Here is a 22,151-nt window from a genome sequence, read left to right as displayed (position 1 = left end):
ATTTCCTTAGAAGTAAACGGGAAATCAGCGTTTCACAGAAAAGATGCATGAGGCACCCACGTCACTGGGTTAAAATACATGCAGTTTCACTGGTTTAAGATTATTGTTCCTCAGTAACATAAAAAAAAAATCACATTATTTTGCTCATAGCTGGTCCCAATCTTAACTTTGATGCATTTTAACCCCCAATTCAATCTCTTGATGAAATGGAAAATCCCACAGTGTTTATTGTGCGGGTAGAGCTAAGATCCACTGCTTAAAGCGACTGAAGTTTGGATAAACAAGAACAATTTCTGACTGAAAAGTAGTGAAAGTTTGCTCAAGTTCCCACCAGAATCTATTAACGTCAGCATCTTCTGCCTCTTCTCTCATCCACCCGACTGTTTCGCTTCTTCCAGCGAATTGTTGCTCTAACTTTTGTAAACTTTATTACACTGAGAAATTCCATCCAAAAGCAAACTTTGTAAACAAGTGAATATCATGTATGTACTGCTAGTATCTGAGAATGCATATTGCTCACATTTGCAGGGCTAAGAGCACTCACACGCTCTCACTGGTGCACATTAAAAAAAGGATGCACAAGGAGTACTTTAGGCTTCTGGTTGGAATTAAAGTCTGCATCAAATGGTTTAAGGAAACATGCTGCATTATTTCCATCGCGTTGTGAGGGTATCAAGTTCATTTTCAACTGTTCCTTTTACTATTTTATGTATTCTGGAGCAAGTAAGAGCTTAACCTCAACATTATAGATGGGTATTTTGCCAAATGATCACTGCATTAACTAAAAACATCACCACATCCTGCCATGTACAACCCACAACACAACAACGGCTTCTACGCCCTCAGCTTATGTCTATCATGTCAACTCTACATGCTATCCTCCTAATTTCTCTTTTCTTAAACTTATTTCATATTGTTTCCCCCTTTTTTTCTTCTTAAAGTTCCACTAAATGGTACAGAAGATGGATAAAACAGATAGGCTGGTATTTATCCACAACTCCATGTCTTCAGTGATCACCGGGACAGCTGATTGGCTAGTGACCGTTCTGAACGTCCCGCTTTTGTCTACAGCTCGTTGCTAAGCTCATCTGCAAACTCGGCCATGATATCATGCACCCAGATGTCTCTTTCTTCCTGTGAAGTGTCAACCAGGAAGACTGTCAACTTCCTGTCCCACGGGTTAGTGGCGTCCTGCAGAGTCTCCAGCTGGGCCACAAGAGGTTTTTTCTCCACGTGGTTCCTAAAAACAATGGAGGCCTCTTCTGACCACTGCCTCGGCTTGACTCCTGTGGGGTGGAGGAGAATCAGTCACCAATGAGCTGTTTTTATTCCAGCTTCGTAATAAAAACGTGGCTCTTACAGAATAATGTGTTACTGCATGTTTTAGACCATAAAGACCTAAGCATTGTTAGAGGACAACACCTTAAAAACTGAATAATGCAGCTGGATGAAACATCTGTATCAAAGTCATGAGTGAAATTAGACCCGTAACCCAAAACAAGTAGAACCCTGATGGAAATAGGAGCCATCGTTTTTGACAGTGTCATCACAGCTCCAGCTCACCTGTAGCATCATGTGTATAATGCTGAATGGTCTAAATATTGGCCACAGACTGACAGCTTGGAAAGTTGGGTTCTTGTGATCATGATTTGTCAAGAATACACAGGAACTAAACATGGGTAGTCACCACTGATGTGCTGTTTTGTAATCTTAACTTTGGTGTGTGTATGTTGCTATATTGAAGTAATCATATTTAGACAAGACGTTAAAGCTGGAGAGAAACTTGTTTAGAAATCTGTTTAGAAAAAAGTATGTGAAGTCTTGTGAAAAAAAGTATTTTCCTTCAATTCTTAGGTGTTCTGTGTTCAAGTGTTATAATAATTTGTTCCTTTCAAAGTCTGAAAATCAGGTATATACAAACTCCATATCATTTATGTCACAGAAAACAAAAAAAAAACACACACAGGCAGTGCGAGAAAAATCTGTTAGCTTGTCCAACAGATTTTTGCACTATTTTTTCCTGTGTGACGTTATCTGTCTCACACAATTCTGGAGGAAAACTGGCTCATTTGTCATTATATTGCTTTGATTCATTGAGGAATTTGCATGTGCACAGCTTTGGTAAGGTCTGCACTTAGCATCACTGCAACATGTGGAATTTTTCCTTTTAACGACTGTGCTGTAAGTTGGCTGGTTTGATTGGGGGATATTGTTCTTATTTAGTAATAGGAGTCATAACGATCGACGCCTTTCTTCCTGGCAATACTTTGGTATTTGGAGGAATTAATGGTCAGCTCAGCGAATGCAAGATCTTGTGGCTGGAAAAAAAAATTTAAATCATCAAACAACCAACACAAATGATTGTCATGTGTTTCTACTGATGTACTGTGTTTGCACAAAAAGAGATGCTTTATACATTTGTTGAATAAATAATGAGTTCATTTAAGTAAGGAAGAGATTTTTTTTTTCATTTACAGCAAAATGAAAAATGTAGAACTTAAAAGGGTATACTTTCCATTTTTTCATGACTGAATCTTATTAAACAACTGGAGGGGTTTTCTTTACAAGGACAACCACTGATGAATGAAGCATGCTTCGATATCTGCTTATCAGAAGTGAATCTAGCTACTAAAACCATAACTACTTGTGTAAAGAATTAAATAACTTAGTAGATTGGAGCCAGAGAAGTTTGTTACATCCAACAGTACTATTGCGACTTTATACTCCTCATTAACATATGTACATTAGTATAGCAGATAAACTATAACTGAACAGCCATCGGACTGTCCTCTGGCTCCCAGTGAAGCTCCAGTCTACTCACCAGCCAGCTGAGCAGTGATTCCTTGGAAAGGCAGCTGTCTGAACTCCTTGATCAGAGGTCTGAGCTGGCTGCAGCTGACCAGTTCATGTTTACCGTAGTCCAACTCGTACACAGACACCAAGCCGTTGGTCAGGACTCCCTTCACTAACACACGATGCCAGCTTCAGAGTATACAGAGAAAAAATAGATGCATTAAGACAGAGAACAGCGTTAACAAGATTTTCCAAACCAGTCATCTTTAGTTTACGACAGAAACTCACATGACTATTTAACTCACTTGTTCTCCACTTTAGCAGCATATATCTGATTCTTCTCTATGTTTAGTGGTTTCTCCTCGGTTTTATTGTAGTAGAGTATCATCTCTCCCATCAACACCACCAGTTTATACATATCCTTCCAGGGCTGTAGAACAAAGTGACCTGGATGACACGCCACCGATACATAGACATCAATGTTGTTTCCTGAAAGCAAAAGAAAAACTTTATCATTTAGAGTAAAGAGCAGTAAAGCATCCTTGTATACACAACAGCAGTGTGTGAAAATTATTTTTTTTCCCCTTGTTACCTAATGGTGGCAGCTCAAGTAGAGGTGGCAGCTGGAGAGAGGATGAAGGGGATGAAGGTGATTCTGATGGGCTGGTGGTGGTTGTACTGCCTCCCCCTCCTCCTTTGGGTCCTGCCAAAGGCCTCCTTGGATGAGGTTTGACTGGAACAGAAGCTGATGCTGGACTTCCATTAGTGGAGTCACTGGTGCTGGAGGTCTTATCTGTTGAAATCTTGGTTGGACTGTAAAGAATTACATTCATTAGACGTTATTTATGTAGTTTTTTTTTCTTTCAAATGACTGCTTTATGTCTGAGAGTAACTGATATTATGAATGCTTTGACGAGGACTTTCCACTCTATGTAAGCCACACACACACGCACATACACACACACTAAACCAAAAATAAAGCTGCAGAAACCTGTGGCTCGTCAGGAAGACATCTGGCTGCTGTTTGAACAGGTCAGACTGGGCCATCTGATGGTTTAGGCTGCGGACTGGGTCATGGAAGTTCTTATCAGTGAACAAATAGATGTAAGTGCAGCGCCTCACTTCATCTACCTTGGCGACCTTGGAAGTGTGGAGGAACATTACGAAGAAAAAGAAATAGTGTAAAGATGCAAAAAAGTGCAAGAAGTTAAAAAAAAAAGAAAGAAAAAAGACGAGTGGTTATGGTGGTAGCGGGAAAGTTAGACTAGAAATGTTTATGCTTTTCAAATGAACACATTTAAGGATCCAAAAGTTAACTTGCCAAACCAATGAGGTGTAATCTGAGTGCTTCTTTAACAAATCATCATCATATTCTAAATCTAGACATTGTTAGGATGTTAGCAAACCAGTTTTAAGAGGAAATGAAAACCATGTTAAAGCCATACCTTCATACTACAGTCGGTGGTGTTGAGCACTTTCTCTCGCAGCCACTGCACAGCATCAGGAGTCCAAGATCCAACGCTGACAGCAAGGTCTGCTAGACAGCACTTCACAGCCTGAACACAAGTTGCAGGGGAGTCACTTTTCTTTTTATAGAAACAGTGCAATACGAGACTAACCAATAACAAGATGAGAGAATATTTTTGCTTTCCTTGACTACTTCTCATTGCCTGTCCTGTAAAGTATTAGATGCTGACCTGTGGGGGGATAGCCATGAGGTCACGGAGGAACGGAAGTGGGATCTCTCTCAGTTCAAACACCTCTACAGAAGCCTGGACACCTACATCGATGAAGAGGATGTCCAGCACTCTGCTGCCATGCAGGTTGGTGATCTGTAAATCACTTACTGGTTTAAGGAATCAGGAATGTCAACACGAACGCAACAGAAAACAAAACTCACTGCTATTATTTTTCCTTACAGGTAATACATTCTGTAGTTTGTCTACTTACTTAATCTAATCCATAGACTTGATGGTGATGCTCATTCATTTGGGATGTTTGTTTAGTTTATTATGACTCTTTGATGTAAAGTTTAAAGAGGGATCTCTAGCGGTCACCTTTTGGCTTTATTCTTTTTGTCAGGTTGACAAGTTTAACAATTCACAGTCCAGCAGGGAGCAAATCTGTCTTACCTCCACACGGGACCATTTGCCTTTATAGCGAGCCAAACATCCCTTTCCACAAAAGGGTGTGGATACCAGGAACTCCGATGTGACCTGGAACGTAGTAGATCATGAAACATGCTACAAAACTATACACAGTACTTGAACATTTTCATTTGATGTGATAATAGCCTTGTTATTTATATTGTTTTTACTTTATTTTTACCTAATTTCATTGTTTTATTTTAATGTCTATTTATTTTGTCTTCTGACATATACGTGGTATATTTTATTGTACTCATGTACTTAATATCTGTGAGTTATGGAAACCTTGTGGGATGGAAAAGTCTAAGTTTTTATGGCTTACTGTATTTCATATAGTTTTTATAGAAGTGTTTCCTGGCTCAGTCTTATTTAATTACCTTGTGTTAAATCATCATATATGTATGTGACCTGTGGTAATTATGTATTTGGTGCATCTCCAATAAAAAATATCAAACAACAACAACAACAAAAATCCAAAGTATCACATAACAAAGGAAATAAAATAACAAATTATTGTCTGTCTTAAAGGTGGAGTATGTAAGATTTTCAATATTTTCAAAATAAATTAACTAAAAAAATAACTACAATCATAATTAGATAGTTTTTTAAACATGTAGGTTCCAGTCTGTCCATATTTGATGTGTTATTAAATTACAAGTTTAAGTAATGACAAAGACTCTTCTTAAATGTTTGCCTACCAGTAAAAGAAAAAGCGCTTTTTGTCATTTGTCATTAATTAAACATATATAAAATAAAAAAAACATATATAAAATAAAAAAAATAAAAAAAATATATAAAAAAACATATATAAAATTAATCCATATAAAATCAACTAAAAAAAAAACTAAAAAAATCAACTAAAAACAACCCTTTAAATTATTTATTTTACTACACACCACTAAGGACAAGGTATCTTCTTAGCTGCTTACTAGCTGATCTATAATGAATTTGATTATTAGACATGATAAAAGCTAAAATGTTTTCCATGATCTTCTTGTGAAACCTCTGAATAAGACGGCAAAGACCATTTAACACTGCATGAAACATGTTTACCTGTGAGTGGAAGTATGTCTCTATATTCTTCAGTATCTCAGTCATCTTCACAAGTCCTCTTGAGGGGAGCTGACAGTAGACAGTCCCGTCTGAGCAAACACTGCTGACGGTCACGTTCATATAGGCACTGTTCACCTAACAACATATAAGAGTTTAGTTTCCTTCATATTCACCCAGCTGCATGAACACAAACACAAGCTCTCTTACGTACCTGCAATGTACTTGCTAATGTCTTGTCCTGCAAGGCTTTCATACAGGCAGCATTGATATTCACGTCGTCATCCTGAGATGTATCATACAGGACCACAAGAGGGGTCTCGGCTCTTTGTAAGATCTCAGCAAGAAGGATCCTTCCACTTGCCATCGTCTCAAACTTCTTCAGCACTGTGGGCTCCTGACAGAACGGCTCCAAGCCTGCACAGGAACAGGAACATGAACACTGGCGAAACATGTTTACAATCCCAGCACATTTCTCTTCCACATTACCCGTCTGTTCTGGATCGCTCCGATGATGACGACTCACCTGCTAGTTTACACTTGGTTGCCTGGAAAGGTAGCTTGAAAAACTTCTCATGCAGCTCAAACACTTTGGTTTTGCTGATCACCTCTGTGAAACCATGATCCACATAGTATACCTGGAAAGACAAAAGTAAATATCACAGGCAATGCAGTTACGAGTCACAATACCTGAAGTTACTGTAACACAGTAATTCTGCATGTTATTCATCGGTCTATCAATATTACAACACAATAAATGATATTACAATGTTATAAAAGAAGGATTTAATTTGATGCACTGAGAGGTACCTCGCTCTACTTCTCTAATATATTAATGTATAAATATATGCCAATATTGCCGTCTCTAACTTATTTCTCCTGTTTTTCCACAGGTCTTCCTGAATAAGTCCAGTTGTACATGTTGATCTGTCTTTCCTGTCCTCTCCACCCCAACCAGTCGAGGCAGATGGCTGCCCTGCCTGAGCCGGGTTCTGCTGGAGGTTTTCTTCCTGTTAAAGGGGAGTTTTTTCCTTCCCACTGTCGCCGCGTGCATGCTCAGCATGGGGGATTGGATCGAAGTCATGACTCGATGCAATCAGTTGGTTTCTATTATAGGATATGATTATTATTGGCTCGAAATGATGTGTAAGTTGATTTGTGTATGTAAAGTGCCCTGTGACAACATTGTTGTGAAATGGAGCTATACAAATAAAGTTGTATTGAATTGAATTTAACATCAAGAGAAAACTGAAATAATATGTGATGCTCTCAATCTAATTCTTATTTGTTTGAAAATATAAAAAATGAATCTGCATTTAATAATGTTTTGATCTTATCAGTCAAGACCTGATTATGACATTATCATATGTGTGTGATCAACAGAGTGGCTGTTTTTTCTTTTAAAATCCAGATTAATGTCTGTATCAGTATGTTGTAACTGATACAAGTCTCATTTCTCATCCCTCATCTTTGATCATTCGCTCTTCACAAGTTCTCACCTTGACTTTATCAGTCATAACCTCGCAGACTTGTGCTCTCAGAATCTCCTCCTCCTCCTCAGCACTGACGGCAACAAGCTGGCCTGAAGAAGGAGACGACAGAGGAGTCGGGCTGCTTTGGTTCAAGCCATAAAACTCTCTCATCTCGTCCTCCATGGACTCCTGCGCCTGGGAGTAACCCTCACCAATGTACCTGATGGAGGAGAAGCAGAATATCAGAGTTTCTATCTACCCTAAACATTATTCACCTATACTGTTCTCTCTTACCTGAGTATAACTCCATTGGTGTTGGTGGCCTCCACAACTAGCACAGAGGGGTACTCTTCCTTGGGGATCTGCAGAGGAGGTACAGCCTTGTTGCTGAGCTTTCTCCCCAGCTCCTTCCTCATCTTCAGGTCCTCCTCACTGGTCAAGGAGCTCCTCCTGTTACAGTTCTCATCCTCTCCACCTTCAGTGCTGCTTCGTCTGTACAGGATGGCCCTCTTTGGGTTGTCGCGCATCGGGTAGTCGATGGTGCAGATGTCAGAGAGGAGGTCAAGGTTCTCCAGGACATGTCCAGGCAGTTTAGTCTTGTAAATAGGTAGAATGATATAATATCATTAAGTGCACCTGACATGTGGATGATAGCTCATCAAAGCTTTACTGACTTTGTAGGTGTCCTGGAAGAGTTTGGGAAGTGCGTGGGCCCACAGACCATTGGAGTACTTCACCAGTAGCTCCTCAAGTTTCTGCTTCAGATCAGGACTAAGGGTTGCAGGGGAGGATGGAGGGCTGGGTGATGGAGAGGATGATGGTAGAGACTGAGGAGATCGAGAGCCAGAGTTAGCGCTGGGGGGTCTTTGTTGAGCAGGGGGTTGGAAAGGTTTGTCTTTGGAGGTGTTGGAGGTCTGGGCAGAGCTGGAGTTAGGAGTGGGTGAGGGGGAGGGTGTGATGCTCTGTTCCTTGGCAGGGTAGAGAAGCAGCTCAGATGGGTTGCTGCCGCAGGTTTTCTCTACCTGGAAGAAAGAAATGGAACAGGCTTATTTCCACTTTTACTGGTGTTAATGAACAAGTTATTCATTAATATACAATACAGTCTCAGAATTTAACACATGTGATTAATATTATAGCTTCAAGCCCTGAGGAATAGGCTAATACGCTTAGTTATTAAAATGAAATGAGAATAAAAATAACACTGTAGTGATGGATTGGTGCAGGTGTGACAGGCCTGGTTATATGATAAAAAATTACACAAGCATCCTACAAATCCCCCAGAAACCTGAAACAGAAGGATTACCAGTAACTGTGATCAACATATTTTATCTGTCCAGCTTCCTGTAACCCTGACATGGAATAAGCGGTTAAGAAAATGGATGGATGGGTTTTTATCTGGGTAAAAAAAGAGCCAAAAACATCTGGAGCACTGGTTTTGACACCTACTGAGGTTTGTTAGTGAAATGTAAATGAATCACTGTTTAAACAGAACACTGATATATTTGCCAATTAGCTCATAACATAAAGTACAACTAGAGCTCAAATGACTGAATTATTTTTGTTGGAAACTTATAAAGCAGCACGACTAAACTTTGGCAGATTTTCACTCTGCCTTTAATAATGGCTAAATTGATATTTCTCCTGCATCCTGTCTCTTCTCTGAACTCTCTCCAGCCAGTAAAAGTCAGTCCAATGTTGACCTGGGTTTCTTTGTTGAATTGGCCATTATGTGCACTTAAATCAGCCAATGTGTTTGTTTCCATTTGCCGCATAACAAAATGTAGCTGTAACGTGATTTTCTAGGCTGAAAAAAATGTGAGGTGCAGTTTTCTCAGCTCAGAGAAACTGCAGAGCAATGAAAGCTCCTGGAAAGTGCATAATAAATGTAAATGTACCATTAAAACCAGTCAGAAGCACAGAGTTTTAAGGTTGGAAAGTTAAAGGTGCTGGACAAATTTTTAAATGTTTTATTTGATAGCAGTGCCACAGTTCAAAGTCACCAAACATTAAGTTTAATCTTATGCTAAATGTTAATGTATAAAAAAAACAAAACCAAAACGATTAAATATTTCACCATCCACTCGGTCCTAAATGTTAGACCTTTTCTTTAACACTCAGCTCTTTAAATTGACATGTAATTGTCAGTAACGTAAATGATTTGCTAAGATCTAAAGCTTCTTTATTTTTTGTTTTAGCATCAGCATATTTATGGTTTTATCTATGTTTAAACCTAAAAATCTCCACTTCAATTAAATCTCATTTGTTTAATTTTATACCCAGTGTGGTGGGTTGCAGACCCCACATCATGAAAACTGGATTACTGCCCAAATATTTGAAACTTGCACAGGTGCATGTGTGATCACAAATTACATGCACTGCTCCAGTTTCACACACACATACTTGCACATGCACGTGGATATTTTGAGCCTTGTATTGTATGCCATGCAGCCTTTAACATATCTGTTTTTGTATTAAACATGTTGACATTTAAACCCCTGTATGAAAACATGGCAGAGCATCAGGGTGACTACATACAGTGCAGATGTGAGTCCAGGTCTCCAGGTCTTTGATGGCCTCAGTGGGCAAATCCTGCTTATAAAGCTCTCGGTAGATCTGAGGCAGTTTAGACACCCAGAAGCCATTGCTGTACTTCCCCAAGATCTCCCTGATGCGACTCTGGACCTGCTGAGGGTTGTAAGGTTTTCCTTTTCCTGAACCAAAACTGTCATTTAGATTCACTGGTGCTGGTAAGACAAAAAAAAGACAATGGAAAAGAAGAGATTGCACACATTATATACAATTGCTCAGTTATTGCTGTTTTTCCTGACGCTTGCAGTCATATGAACCTTAAAATGAATTTCTACTGAGATAAAACACAGGGGTTAGAGGAATTACAATAAAGACACAGTGCTGTGAAAAGGTATCACACTCCTTGCTGCTTTCTTTTTTCTTTGAGTCTACAACCAAATTTCACATCAATCAAAGGCAGCTTGACTTTTAAATAACTGTATTTATTGAAGAAATGCATAGCCACTTGTTCACAACCTTTAGCAGCAACATCTGTAATCAAACCTTTCCAACAGCTGGATATGAGTGTCTAACAGCAGATTTCAGGCTTCCTCTCAACTATGAGAAGCTTTGCAGAAGCATCGCCCACAGGATTGCACTGCCAATGCCATGTTGAGCCATAGATGTGATGGTATTTTTGTTAAAAGATAATGGGACTATTTTTGTTTTTAAAAAAGTTCAGCTTTTACACAGCTATGTGTTGTGTTAAAATTCAGTTAACCCTTAATTTACATTACACTAGGTGGCTCCACTTCCCCACAATGTCATTAAACAGTGGTTTTAGGACTAAGGAGTCAGTAACACTGGCTCCTTGGCTGTTTTCATTGGATTTTTTATGATTTCGTGGATGAGCTGTTGCAATCACCTGTGGGGAGTTTTTTTTAAGGTAGGACCCTTCAGAGATAAAGTACTACTGTCCCAAGTCTTCCTCATTTGTAGGTCATGTATTATTGTGGAATTGTGGAGTCTAAGGACTTCAGAAATAGTTATGTAACTCTCTACAGAATGATTTATCTTCATTACTTTCTGCCTCAAAGTGATTTACCAGTAGCCAATTCACCTACATTATGCTTCTAAAAAGTATGAATAACACTGAAAAACTACAAAAAAAAAAAAAAGGTAATATTGGGACTGATGTGTTACAACTTGTTGCAGCTGGAATTAGTTTTAAAGACAGACTTAGATTCAATTGCATAACCTCTCTGGTTAATCAAATAATAGTACCACTTTGTGACAGCTACTTTTTTAAAACACTTCTTTCTTTTTATTTTGTAAATTTTACTTCAAATTTACACAGAAGTTCTCAGCACCGTATGTTTTTAACTAAAGTTGATTCTTGTCCCTGGATTTTAGTTGTGACCAACTTGAACATGCCTGGAGGTTTAGATTAACTGGGTAAGGAAAAAGGAAACCAATCATTAACTTAAAGCTTTTAAAACTTCAAGTGTAAAAATGATCACAAAGCTTATACTTGCACTGAAGTAAATAGGATCATCAGCTGATGCTGAATCTTTATGTAATGCATGTGCACACATATGGGTACAAAACTGTGTGAATTAAAATCCAAATGATCAAAACAAGTTTTCTTAAACAAAACTGTGGTACTCCGTTGTTTGTCAACAAGTCTCTTTTTATTATTTATTCATATTTACTGGTGGTGTAATTAACCAGTCAGTACCAAAACTTGTCCAGTCTGTAAGGGCCTAAAATGCAGATAACTGAGGTGGAGGTGGCCTACGGCACATGTTCATCAGATGTGGGCAGTTTATTACAGGCCAGTGTCTTTCCCCCGGCTATAAAGACTAAAGGTCTTCTTCAAGAACAGGAAGTAAAGGCATCCTCAGCCTTTCAAGTTAAGAATTGCTGTTTAAGCGAAGACTTTCAGAGGAGGGGGTTTAATAAACTTCAGATACTGAAGCAGCTGAGAAGGAGTTATTGTCTCAAAGGAAACAACAAAAGTTTTGTTAAGTGTTAAGAATCAAATCATTTTCAGAGTTTCTTACATCAGGCTATAAATATTAGCAGTTACTTTGTCCTTGATATTTCTGCTCATATGAATAACAAAAAGCTGCAGAAAATGTATTTTTAGTTCGGTGTTAAAAACAAGAGTCAGGCTGTCCTACTTACGACCACTCTGTTGGGAGTTTCTGGAAAGGTGAGCATGCACCTCCTTTTGAAACCGGGATGGAAGGGTCATCCTCCTGTCTGGCCTGAACACAAGAGAAGGAAACAGGTCACTTTGTGTGCGATCTGGTGATAAAAACAAACAAAAGAAAATGTTGTAGACAAGTAAAATTAGTTGTTGTGAAAAGCATCCCTGTGTAAAGCTAAAAACAAAATCTCTAAATTAGGTTATGAGATTTGATGGATCTGGATCACATGTGGGAAAGCACACGAATGATGATAAAACACCACAACATCCAAAGTGTGTTTTCAATGTATATTAATCTCTAGAAACATGCTAAATTATTATGATTTCCACATTATCTAAAAGATCTTCATAGCTGAATTATTTCAACGTCAATAACTTTACAACATAATATCATAACTGAGTCTTTCTCTTGTATCCCATGTGCCAAACAGACAACTCACCATGAGTTACAGAGTTATTACCAACATATACTTTTTGTTTTTCAAAATAAGGACAACTCATCCGCACCATGGCATTTCTCAGACCGCTCCCATTAACAAAATAGTGCAAAGCTCCCAAAACACTGGCTTTATGTAAACAAAACACCAAAAAGATAAAAAACTGGACTCTCAACTCAGTCCTGTGTGAACATGGTCATAATTTAAATCACTAAGGCCCTGCGCTCTTTGGGGGACCCACTTGAGAGTACAGTGAGCCCAGGTTGGGAATCACTGCTCTACATTGCTTTCTATCATTGAGGCAGCAAACCACACCAGATTTTACTTGCAAGTCCCCAAAACCCCCGGCTTTCAAGCAAGCCAGAGTTTGCCTCTTTGGTCTGCACTAGATTACAGACCTTCTGAGTGTTTATACTACTCCAACAAACTGTACTGAGCTTAAAAGCGGACCGGGGTTTATTTAACGTGGACCAAACAGCATCCGTGTGAAAACCTCCTCAGTTGCATAGTATTACCAGAGGGTGGTGGTATAGCCTCTGTTGCTATAGGCTCTGCAGAAAAAGTAGATGTTAACCAGAAGCAAACTTTGAGGTGGAATAAACAAAAGAACAAATAAACGAAACATACGCAGTGGACATCTAGAAGAGAAACATTGAGAGATATTGTCTTACTTCTGCCTCTTTTCCTCAGAATCCTAATTTTCAGACTCACAAGGTTATAAAATCTGCTACTTTTAGGTTGTAATGCAATAACGGTTTGCAAACACAACATTTAAATTCAGCCAATCATGGCAGAAACAGTGCTGTGGCAGCTTCAGTGGTCAAGAGGACTAGAGAATGAACAGGCAGCGGGAGCGATGACTCTGCAAACAAAGCAGTGATAACATAATGATCACTTCTGTGACTCCAAATGAAGTTCATCTCCTCTTTTTCTCTGAGGTGTCAATACTCATGTCTGCACATTACCAGTTGCTGTATGCCTGCTTGGTCAGGCCTCAGCACTGTGCTAGCATAATAACTTGCTTAAACTTCATAATACTCAAGAAAGCAGTGAAAATGCAACAACTGTAATCTTGTAAAATGTGAAAAAAAAAATCTGACTCCAGGATAAAAAGGCTTTTATTTAACATATTTAACCAGTTCATTGGGACAATTAAAGCTAAATAAGGATGTCTTGTTTTGATTATTCAAACTGTTCTAGCAAAACAGTGACTTCACGTTCAGCCAAACCCAACCTCTTAGATGTAAGATCTGCTTGAATGTCTTAAAAACTCTCCTGTAAATACATTAACAAGACTCCAGTTCATTTTCAGAGCGGTTAATGAAACTAAAAAGTTTAACTTGAACTCGGCTGCTCGGCTTTAGTTGGAGAATTTACCACACACACAAACTCAAATGATGATGGCTTGTCCGATGGAAGCTCTAGCTGGGTACAGAGAGATGTGCTGATTCACTCTGTGTCGGTTTAGAAGAGTTAATCTACCAGAGAATAGAGGAGGGATTAAAGAGGGCTCACGTCCCCCCTGAGCTGGGCTCGTGTCCCCTGCCAACAGACCAGGAAGCTCACCTCACTGCCCCTTTGTCCTGCACAGGGCCAGTGACACACTGAACGCACATAGTGACAGAGACGGAGAACTGATGTCAGTTGTTTTCGCAGTGAATGGAGGCACAGAGCAGCGGCTGGATGAATAGAAACTGGTGAACCAGTAAATTAATTCAGCTCAATAAATCTTGATTCATTGTTTAAATCGTGTAAGCAGATGATGTCTAACAAGTTTGACTTCTTTAAGAATAAATCTGACTTGACTGGACAGTAGTGAATGATAGGAGCAGTAAATGGCAATGATTTGGGATTTTCTAGATCAATGACAGGCTAAAAGAGGGAAAAACAGAGTTAATGAAGACAGATGGAGACAGAGAGAGAGAGAGAGAGAGAGAGAGAGAGAGCGAACACGAATAATCTAGAAAATGCATCACCAACCCAGTGCTGAATGTGCAGAAGCAGGCAGGCATTTAGCACTAAAAACCAACCAGAAAGAAAGTAAAACTAGAAGAAACTACATTGACCTTGGTTCCATAAGGGCTACAGCCCTGCAGGTTTTTAGTGTATGCCTGCTTGTAGGCGGTTAGATCCATTTCATTTGAATCAGGTATGTTGGAGCTGCAGGGCTACATCCCTCATGGGACTGAGTTGAATAGCCATGTATTGGGCACATTGCACAGACCACAGTGCAGTAATCCCCTGCACATTCCTCTAACTGGACTTCCAAAGTAATGTGGAAGTCCGACTGGCGAATGGAGACTTCCACAAATACCCGTTATAGGGGCAAGTTTGTTTAATTGCGTTCTAATTGGTACTGTTAGAGGGCGCTGTATTGTTACCTGGGCAGGTGACGCATATAGGGGGAACGCGTCACTGGTTTGGTAGATGTTTGGCCCGGAAGGGCAAACGGTTTTTGACCGCAGGGTGTGACGTGTAAATGCCACAAGATTATTGCAGATGGAATAAAGATGGATGAACCTGATATTAATCAATCTGAGTGGATGTCAATCACATCGAAGCAGCGCGTCAAACCACTCTCCGGCCAAGATATCTCAGTAGCTTCGTTTAGACTTAGCTCCTTCACCTGTATTATAAAATCCCATAAATATGTAGAGACAGCATTTCAGTACTGAGATGTGTAGAAAAATTAGTCTTTTCATACACAGTTAAGCCTGGAAGTATTTTAAGATTCATGCAACTTTTGCATATTTTGCCTGCTGATCCAACATATTCCAATGACGGTTATGACAATGAGATGATGTACAGACTCACATGTTTCTGACTATTCACATCCAGATGGAAAACAGCCTTTTAATATGAACAACCCTCTTTTTCTCAGGAGATTGTCTTTTATAATCCCTTCATCGTTTAAACAGGTAAAAGTTCTGGCTTGATGGAAAGTCTACATTTGACATTTCTATAAAAAGATCTTTAAAAGTCTAATTGGCTCAAGAACAGCACTTTTTTGAGGATATCACAAACACTACTGAGACTGGTTTACTAGAAATATACAATTTTCTTCCTAAGACAAATGCAGCAAAGTTCAATGAATGGAACTGCGAAGCCTCACAGTACAACCGCATCATAACTCAAGAAATACAAAAGCAATTTCAGAGTTTTTGAAAGCAAAAGGTTAAAAATACTGTGATGGACAGGTCACATTTCTTCCTGAAGACAAAACTAAAGTTAGAAAAACCCACAAACAAGAACTGAAGACAGCTGCAGAAAAGGATCACAAAGAAGAAAACCTATTGTAATGCCATCTCCATGCAGAGTTCTACAAGTTAAAGAGCTGAAACTCTTCAACTTATATTCTAATTGTGATGTGAATCCTTTCAAATTGAGGCTGAAATCCTGACTTTAAGCAGGGATTCATTATAGAAAAAAAAGCTGGTAAATTTAAAGGGGTGCTATTATGGTATTTGGAGTTTTCTGAGCTTTCTACAGTGTTACAGTGTTGAATCCTCATCAGACATGTAAACGGAGCTGTTTTTTATCACCTAAACGCATGTTTGACTTTGAGTTTGAGTTCCAGCACGCTCTCTGTTCGGTTTCCGTGGCGACGAAAAACGCGTCGTTTTCGGGAGTTTTTTTCTACTTGGAAATCCTTGTGACGTCCCGGGGGATAAGGTTCGGTGATTGGTTACCTTCTACTGGTTAACAAGGACATGTACAAATACATCAGGCGGGTGGAAAACGTCGGATAAAGTTATTTCCAACGATGGCTGGTGAGTTTACCAAAGAGAGACATCCTGCTGCATTCGTTGCTGTGGGTTGCTGTTTTCCACTTTCTGTTTTCAGGGTCTGATTCAGGTTCCAACATGTAGGGCTGTATGCTATGTGTTGACATTGTATTTTTTTTTTTTTTTTTTTTATTGAGATCATATTAGCCTAATCCTTCTGTTTATGAGATGTTACAATGACGGCGAAAGCAGGTGCGGTGCGCGCTCCCGATGTAGTGCAGTGGCGGGAGGCGGGGCTTAATGTGGAAGAGTCTCAATCCACTCGTTTTGCCCGCAGGCTGATCTGACAGCCTACGGAGAGGGTCGGTCTGAAGTAAATAAAGCGATTTGTGACAATAACTCGATCAATCCCAGCCCTTCTGGGCTCAGAAATAAAAATAAATTAGCCTGAAATGCACATAATAGTTCCACTTTAAACACATAAATGAATAAAAAAGTCCAAATACTTCCAGATTGAGCTAAATCTGTTTATGTTTGTGTCCGTCTGTTCACTCACTTGTCTGCGGGTTGGTTCCCTTTCCTGGTGGGTGTATTCTGATTGGACAGCTTGTTGGAATGACCCCCAGCCTTGCCGTCAGATTGGCCATCCCTCATGTCTCTCACCTGTCTGAAGTCTCCATGCCCGCCGCCACGCCCAGCACCTCCTCCCCTACCTCCGCCTCGCCCTCTGTGCTTTGGCTGCCTCAAAGAGGTTTGAGGTTTGGCTGTGGAGAGAAAGCGAGGGATCAAATCAGAGAAATTTAAACTAAACAGGACACAACACAACACACAATCTGACTCAGCTAAACCTAATGCTGATGCAGTGTGTCTGTCAAATATCTGGAGAAATCAGCACCTGTCAGCGAGCTTCAGCAACATAATACGGAGTCATTTTAATTTCCCATCTGAATTCTGTGATAATTGAGTAGTGAAAACTGAGAAAACAGATCTGTTTGCTTTCTTCAGACGGAGAATTGATTTATTGATTTGCACAGAAATACCACAGGCATGTCACTGCTGCAGTGTATAGGTAAGCAGGAAACTAGCTTAGCATGAGCATAAAAACAGCTAGCATCTGTGCTTTTTTAATATAGAAAGAAAAGGAAAACAGATAGAGATTCACTATTAGTCATAACTGTATACAGATAATGTAAACAAGATTTAAATGTGTGACTCGCTCTGCCATCTACAAACCAGAGGGTCTGTAGTTTTCACATTAGCTAGCTGGGTCTTTTTGCAGGAAGCTTTCAGATTCTGGTGTTGGGACATATTTATTTTTAGCTTACTGAAGCTTCAAAATTGACTAAATTGACTAAAGTGAGTGTGCATGTCCAGATTAGAGTGTACCCCACCACACCCCAATATGACAGGCTTAAACTCCCCACAACCCTCTGCAGGATCCAGCAGAAATAGCTAATAAATACAAGAAAGTAGAGAGGTTTATTAATCTGAACGGATCAGTTCATAATATTGTAGAAAAAGTGCAATTAAAGTAAGATGACATCCTTAAGAAATATTACATCAATACTGGCTTCAACAGGGGAAGAATATTATATTATTATTGTAGTTTTATAGGAAATTTATTGGAAAATAATAGTCACTAAACATCCAGCAAAAGTAAAAAAAAAAGCCATTTTTACTAAATACTAAGTAGGCTTCTCATTGCTATGCTGTTGCATCACTTAATCTTAGTATGACATCACATTTCTATTGCATGACATCAGCACTTCAGCTCATTATTTTGACTCCCTCACACAGTCTTTCCCAGTTTCTCAATCCCCCTTTTTTCTGGAACTTTCTCATGCTTTCACATCCACTCTTCTTCGAACTGAATCTCCTTTTTGATCGCCAACATCAAAATAATCAACCATCATCTTCAGAAATTACAAATGGACAATCTCATCACTGTCACTAGCGATCAACACATGTGTAACATAACCTCAGCTGGCACGAGCATGCAGTTAAAGGTATGAACAAGCACTCATACACACAGCAAGAGCAGACGCCACATCACCTCACCGGCATGGACACACACTCCTTGGTCTGTCTCAGCCTGAATACCAATAAGCCAGGCAGTGAGGCGAGAATGAGAGTGTGGGGGAGAGGTTGATTTGTGAATCAGCTCCTCTTCGCCTTCAGCTGAGTCTCATCTGATCCAGGCTCTACATTGCAGCCCCTCTCTCTCTCTCTCTCCTGACTCTCTCCTTTCATGTCATTTGCCCACTTCCTCCCTCCTTACCACTTGACCATCCCTCCGTCTTTCTTCTCCCTCAGACGCCTCATAGCTAATCCCTCCTCTTACTCTGTCCTCACAGCACTGCCACCTCCCACCCCTGACTCTCACAATATTCTGCAGCATCACTGCTTTGCAGCAGTGCATGTGCTGCACGGAAAGCAAAAAAAAGTTGTTTGCACACATTTGTGTCTGAACATGTAGGGTGAAAAGTTATTGAACAAATGAAGTCATAATACATATCAATAGTGTATGTAGTTTGTGGTTTTGAACACCTGATGCACCTATGAAGCCATACAAATTGTGTATCTGTCTGTTAGTGTTTGTGTGTTCATAAGATATTCTTAGTACCTCACAGAACAGTAAGTCTGAACAGGGCAGCAGTAAAAAGAGGCCAGTTATTCATCCACAATCTGTCAGGCTGCAAAACACAAAGTATTTGTTAATGCTGCACTGACACAGGAACTAGAGCCCGGCTCCACTTCTGCGTCAGCAGCACTGTAGCACAAGTAAGTTTAAATAAGTGGTACAAAATAATCAGGAAATTAAGCAGCTGGCTGAATGAGTCAATAATTTTGTGAAAAATTAGGTGTGATAAAAACACATTAAAGAAGGTAATGATTAAAACTCAAAGTAAAATGTTTTGGTGTGTTCACAAATTTCAGACGAAATCATCCCAAAAATCAAGTGTGTTATTCAAAGAAACAGCCCACGGGTTTCTACTATGCCTTAAAGATACCAAAACCTTTTACTTTGAGCTTTAGGGGCAGACAAGGACCTGATCAGATATAAGAACTGGATACACTTCAGGCTAAATGGACAAACAATCAGACCAGGAACTTTTGTGAAAGCTCCTGGACTCAAAGTCTTCAACTCATAAAAGTTTTTTCTTCAAATTGTCACCTGTATTGGACACAGCACATTAGATGTGTAAATCTTACCATTTAAGACAAGTGGGGCAGCTGGTTTGACTCTCATCTGAGTGTTGACCAGGTAGGGTCGGCCTGTCTTCTTAGAGCTTCGCTGACGGGCTACCACCTTGGCTAAATGTGCTGTCTCATTGGCCCCAGAAGCAAAATAGACCACCTGAAAGCAGAAAAACAGTAAAAACATTAGAAACAGTAGAAACAGCAGGCATTCTGATGTATACCACCCTCACTTGCGAATAAAGAAGACTATTTTATGCCTTCACTGTTCTGACATCCATTGGATGGACACTTATATGGCTATCACACTATAACTATGAGCATCTCATCAATGTGTTGCGCTTAATAAAGGATACAGATACAGCTTTTTCATTTATTCAAATGTATTAGCGGTGTTTGAACTGTTGATTTAGAGAGAAAAGTAATTTTACAGTATCTTCATCCGTACTAATCTTCTCATATCCAACCTGCTGTCAAGTTTTTAAAGGAAGTTTATGACACCACTGTAACAGAACAAGCTCATTTGTTCTACTACTTGCACTGACTGACTGAGCAGAACCACAAAAGCAAACACCTTGAATAAATAAAGTAAAAAGAAAATAATAAGTCTGATGCTGCATGGATCCTGTTCCAGTAACACACACCTCTCCAGAGCGATTGCGCTCCATGCGGACCACTGAGGGCATGCTGGCTAGCAGCGCATCCAGGTGATTGTGCCCCATCTGTTTATGTGGTATGTGCTCCCCAGCCAGCTCCTTGTACTCCGACTGCAGACGTGACAGCGACACTCCACCTTTATTGGCATGCAGGATGGCCCGCAGCATCTTCCTCACCAGCTCCACGTCAGCCATCTATTAAAAAGAAAAAAAAGAAAAGCATGTCCATGAACAATGAAGCATTTCAGTTTTACTTTGTAAACCTTTGGAAGTGAACATAAAAGTCTGGCAGGGAGCTGGCGTTGAGGCAAACACAGTCATGTTTGCAGCAGTCGGCTGATGAAGCTAAACCTGTGGGCAACTTGCTAGGCAGGTTTTCACAAACAGCTGAGGAGATTTACTGTGTGTGTGTGTGTGTGTGTGTGTGTGTGTGTAAATTCTTCCTGCACCTACAGCTGAAATGACAAACATTTTTCTGGATTTTTAAGAATTGCCAGATTGTTTTCTGTGTCATATTGCTTTTCTTCACCAACACCACTTTTTCAAGCGAAGGTAACACTAGTTTTTACTCGCCCTGTTTCTGTTCTGCTTAAAGGTTAAGCAAAGTTCATTTTTAAGTGAAAGTAAAATAGTTTCATTTTGTTGCTTGTCTGCAGACAATCCAACTTCCCTGCTCTTGAAAAAAAAGAAAAGAAAAAAACACTCCAAGTACAAACTGTGTCACTTTAGCTGTTCAAACTGTGTATAAATGCATACATTTGTGATTGGACCTAATCCCTATTCTGGTGGAGGTGGAGACACACCCCGAACAAGCAACCTTCACCTTTACGGGTCTGTTCCGGATCTTGAAGGAAATGAAATAAACGAATGACAAACCTGTTCAGAATCCAGACTAAACATGGAGAAGCAGCATTTAGCTGTTACGCTATAAACAAGTGGAATAAACTGCCAGTGGAGATTAAACTCTCACCAAATGTGGAAACTTTTAAATCAAGGTTAAAAACATTTCTTTTCTCATGCGCCTATGCATGCAATCTGCACAGTAACTTTTAATAAATTCTGATTGTAATTATAATTATGATTAATTATAATTATAATAATAATAATAATAATTATTATTATTATTATTATTAATAATAATTATAATTTATGATTTTATTGTGATTTTGTTATTTGTATTTTCTTTTATGTTTTTTTTCTGTAATGCTTTAAATGTTTCATGTAATGCACTTTGAATTGCCTTGTACATGAAAGGTGCAGTACAAATAAACTTGCCTTTGTCTTCATTCAAAAGTTTTAAACTATAAAAAATTTACCGTAATGCGTGCTGCAAAGAAAATCCATCACGAGATTTAACAAGAAATACTATGAGAGAAACACCTTGTACTGTCTAATGCAATGCCTTTGAAGAAAAAAAAGACTATCAGAGGTGCTTCCAGTGTTAGAGGAACCACTGGAAAAAAGTGAAAATAGATAAACAGCAATAATATATAGAAATGAAATGAAAAATACTTCATTAATCCCCAAAGGGAAATTCAATATTGTAGTATATAATATATACTATTATATATATATATATATATATATATATATATATATATATATATATATATATATATATATATATATATATATATACATATAGCAATAAGTTCTCATTTACGTGGATTTTCACGTCACTTGTTGATACTGTCACTTCTTGCAGCGCAGCCACCAGACAGGACAGTGAAACTATGAATGACGTAACGTGTCACTCAAGGCTCCACACCCTCCATCGGGACCAAACTATGTAACTCTAACTTAACTGAACTTTTATCGTTTTCTTGGCATAAATAAAATCTAAATACCTCTAATACATTAAAATAAGACCGGCCAAACCTACAGGACCCAGTACATATTCAACTTACACAATAGTACTGCATAGACTTAAATCCTCACACCATCTAGGCTAGT

General features: G+C 39.2%; 1 protein-coding gene across 1 annotated transcript; it reads right to left on the bottom strand.

The window, feature by feature from the left end:
- Positions 1 to 1,065: 1,065 nt before the first annotated feature.
- On the bottom strand, positions 1,066 to 20,393 carry tdrd7b (tudor domain containing 7 b; the record flags this gene model as incomplete). The annotated part of the gene is made up of 19 exons (XM_079257539.1): positions 1,066 to 1,286; positions 2,822 to 2,982; positions 3,099 to 3,282; positions 3,386 to 3,606; positions 3,785 to 3,933; positions 4,239 to 4,349; positions 4,491 to 4,625; positions 4,926 to 5,009; positions 5,994 to 6,128; positions 6,205 to 6,407; positions 6,517 to 6,628; positions 7,490 to 7,682; positions 7,757 to 8,058; positions 8,137 to 8,484; positions 9,998 to 10,206; positions 12,158 to 12,240; positions 16,901 to 17,108; positions 19,558 to 19,702; positions 20,187 to 20,393. 19 exons carry the CDS (start codon positions 20,391 to 20,393, stop codon positions 1,066 to 1,068), a joined length of 3,411 nt encoding a protein of 1,136 aa, XP_079113665.1.
- Between the last annotated feature and the right edge of the window lie 1,758 nt (positions 20,394 to 22,151).

The sequence above is a fragment of the Telmatherina bonti genome (genome assembly GCF_933228915.1).
Source record: "Telmatherina bonti genome assembly, chromosome: 18".
Lineage (NCBI taxonomy): Eukaryota > Metazoa > Chordata > Actinopteri > Atheriniformes > Telmatherinidae > Telmatherina > Telmatherina bonti.
Note: the sequence above shows the minus strand (reverse complement) of the source record. Positions and strands in the feature narration are given on the sequence as shown.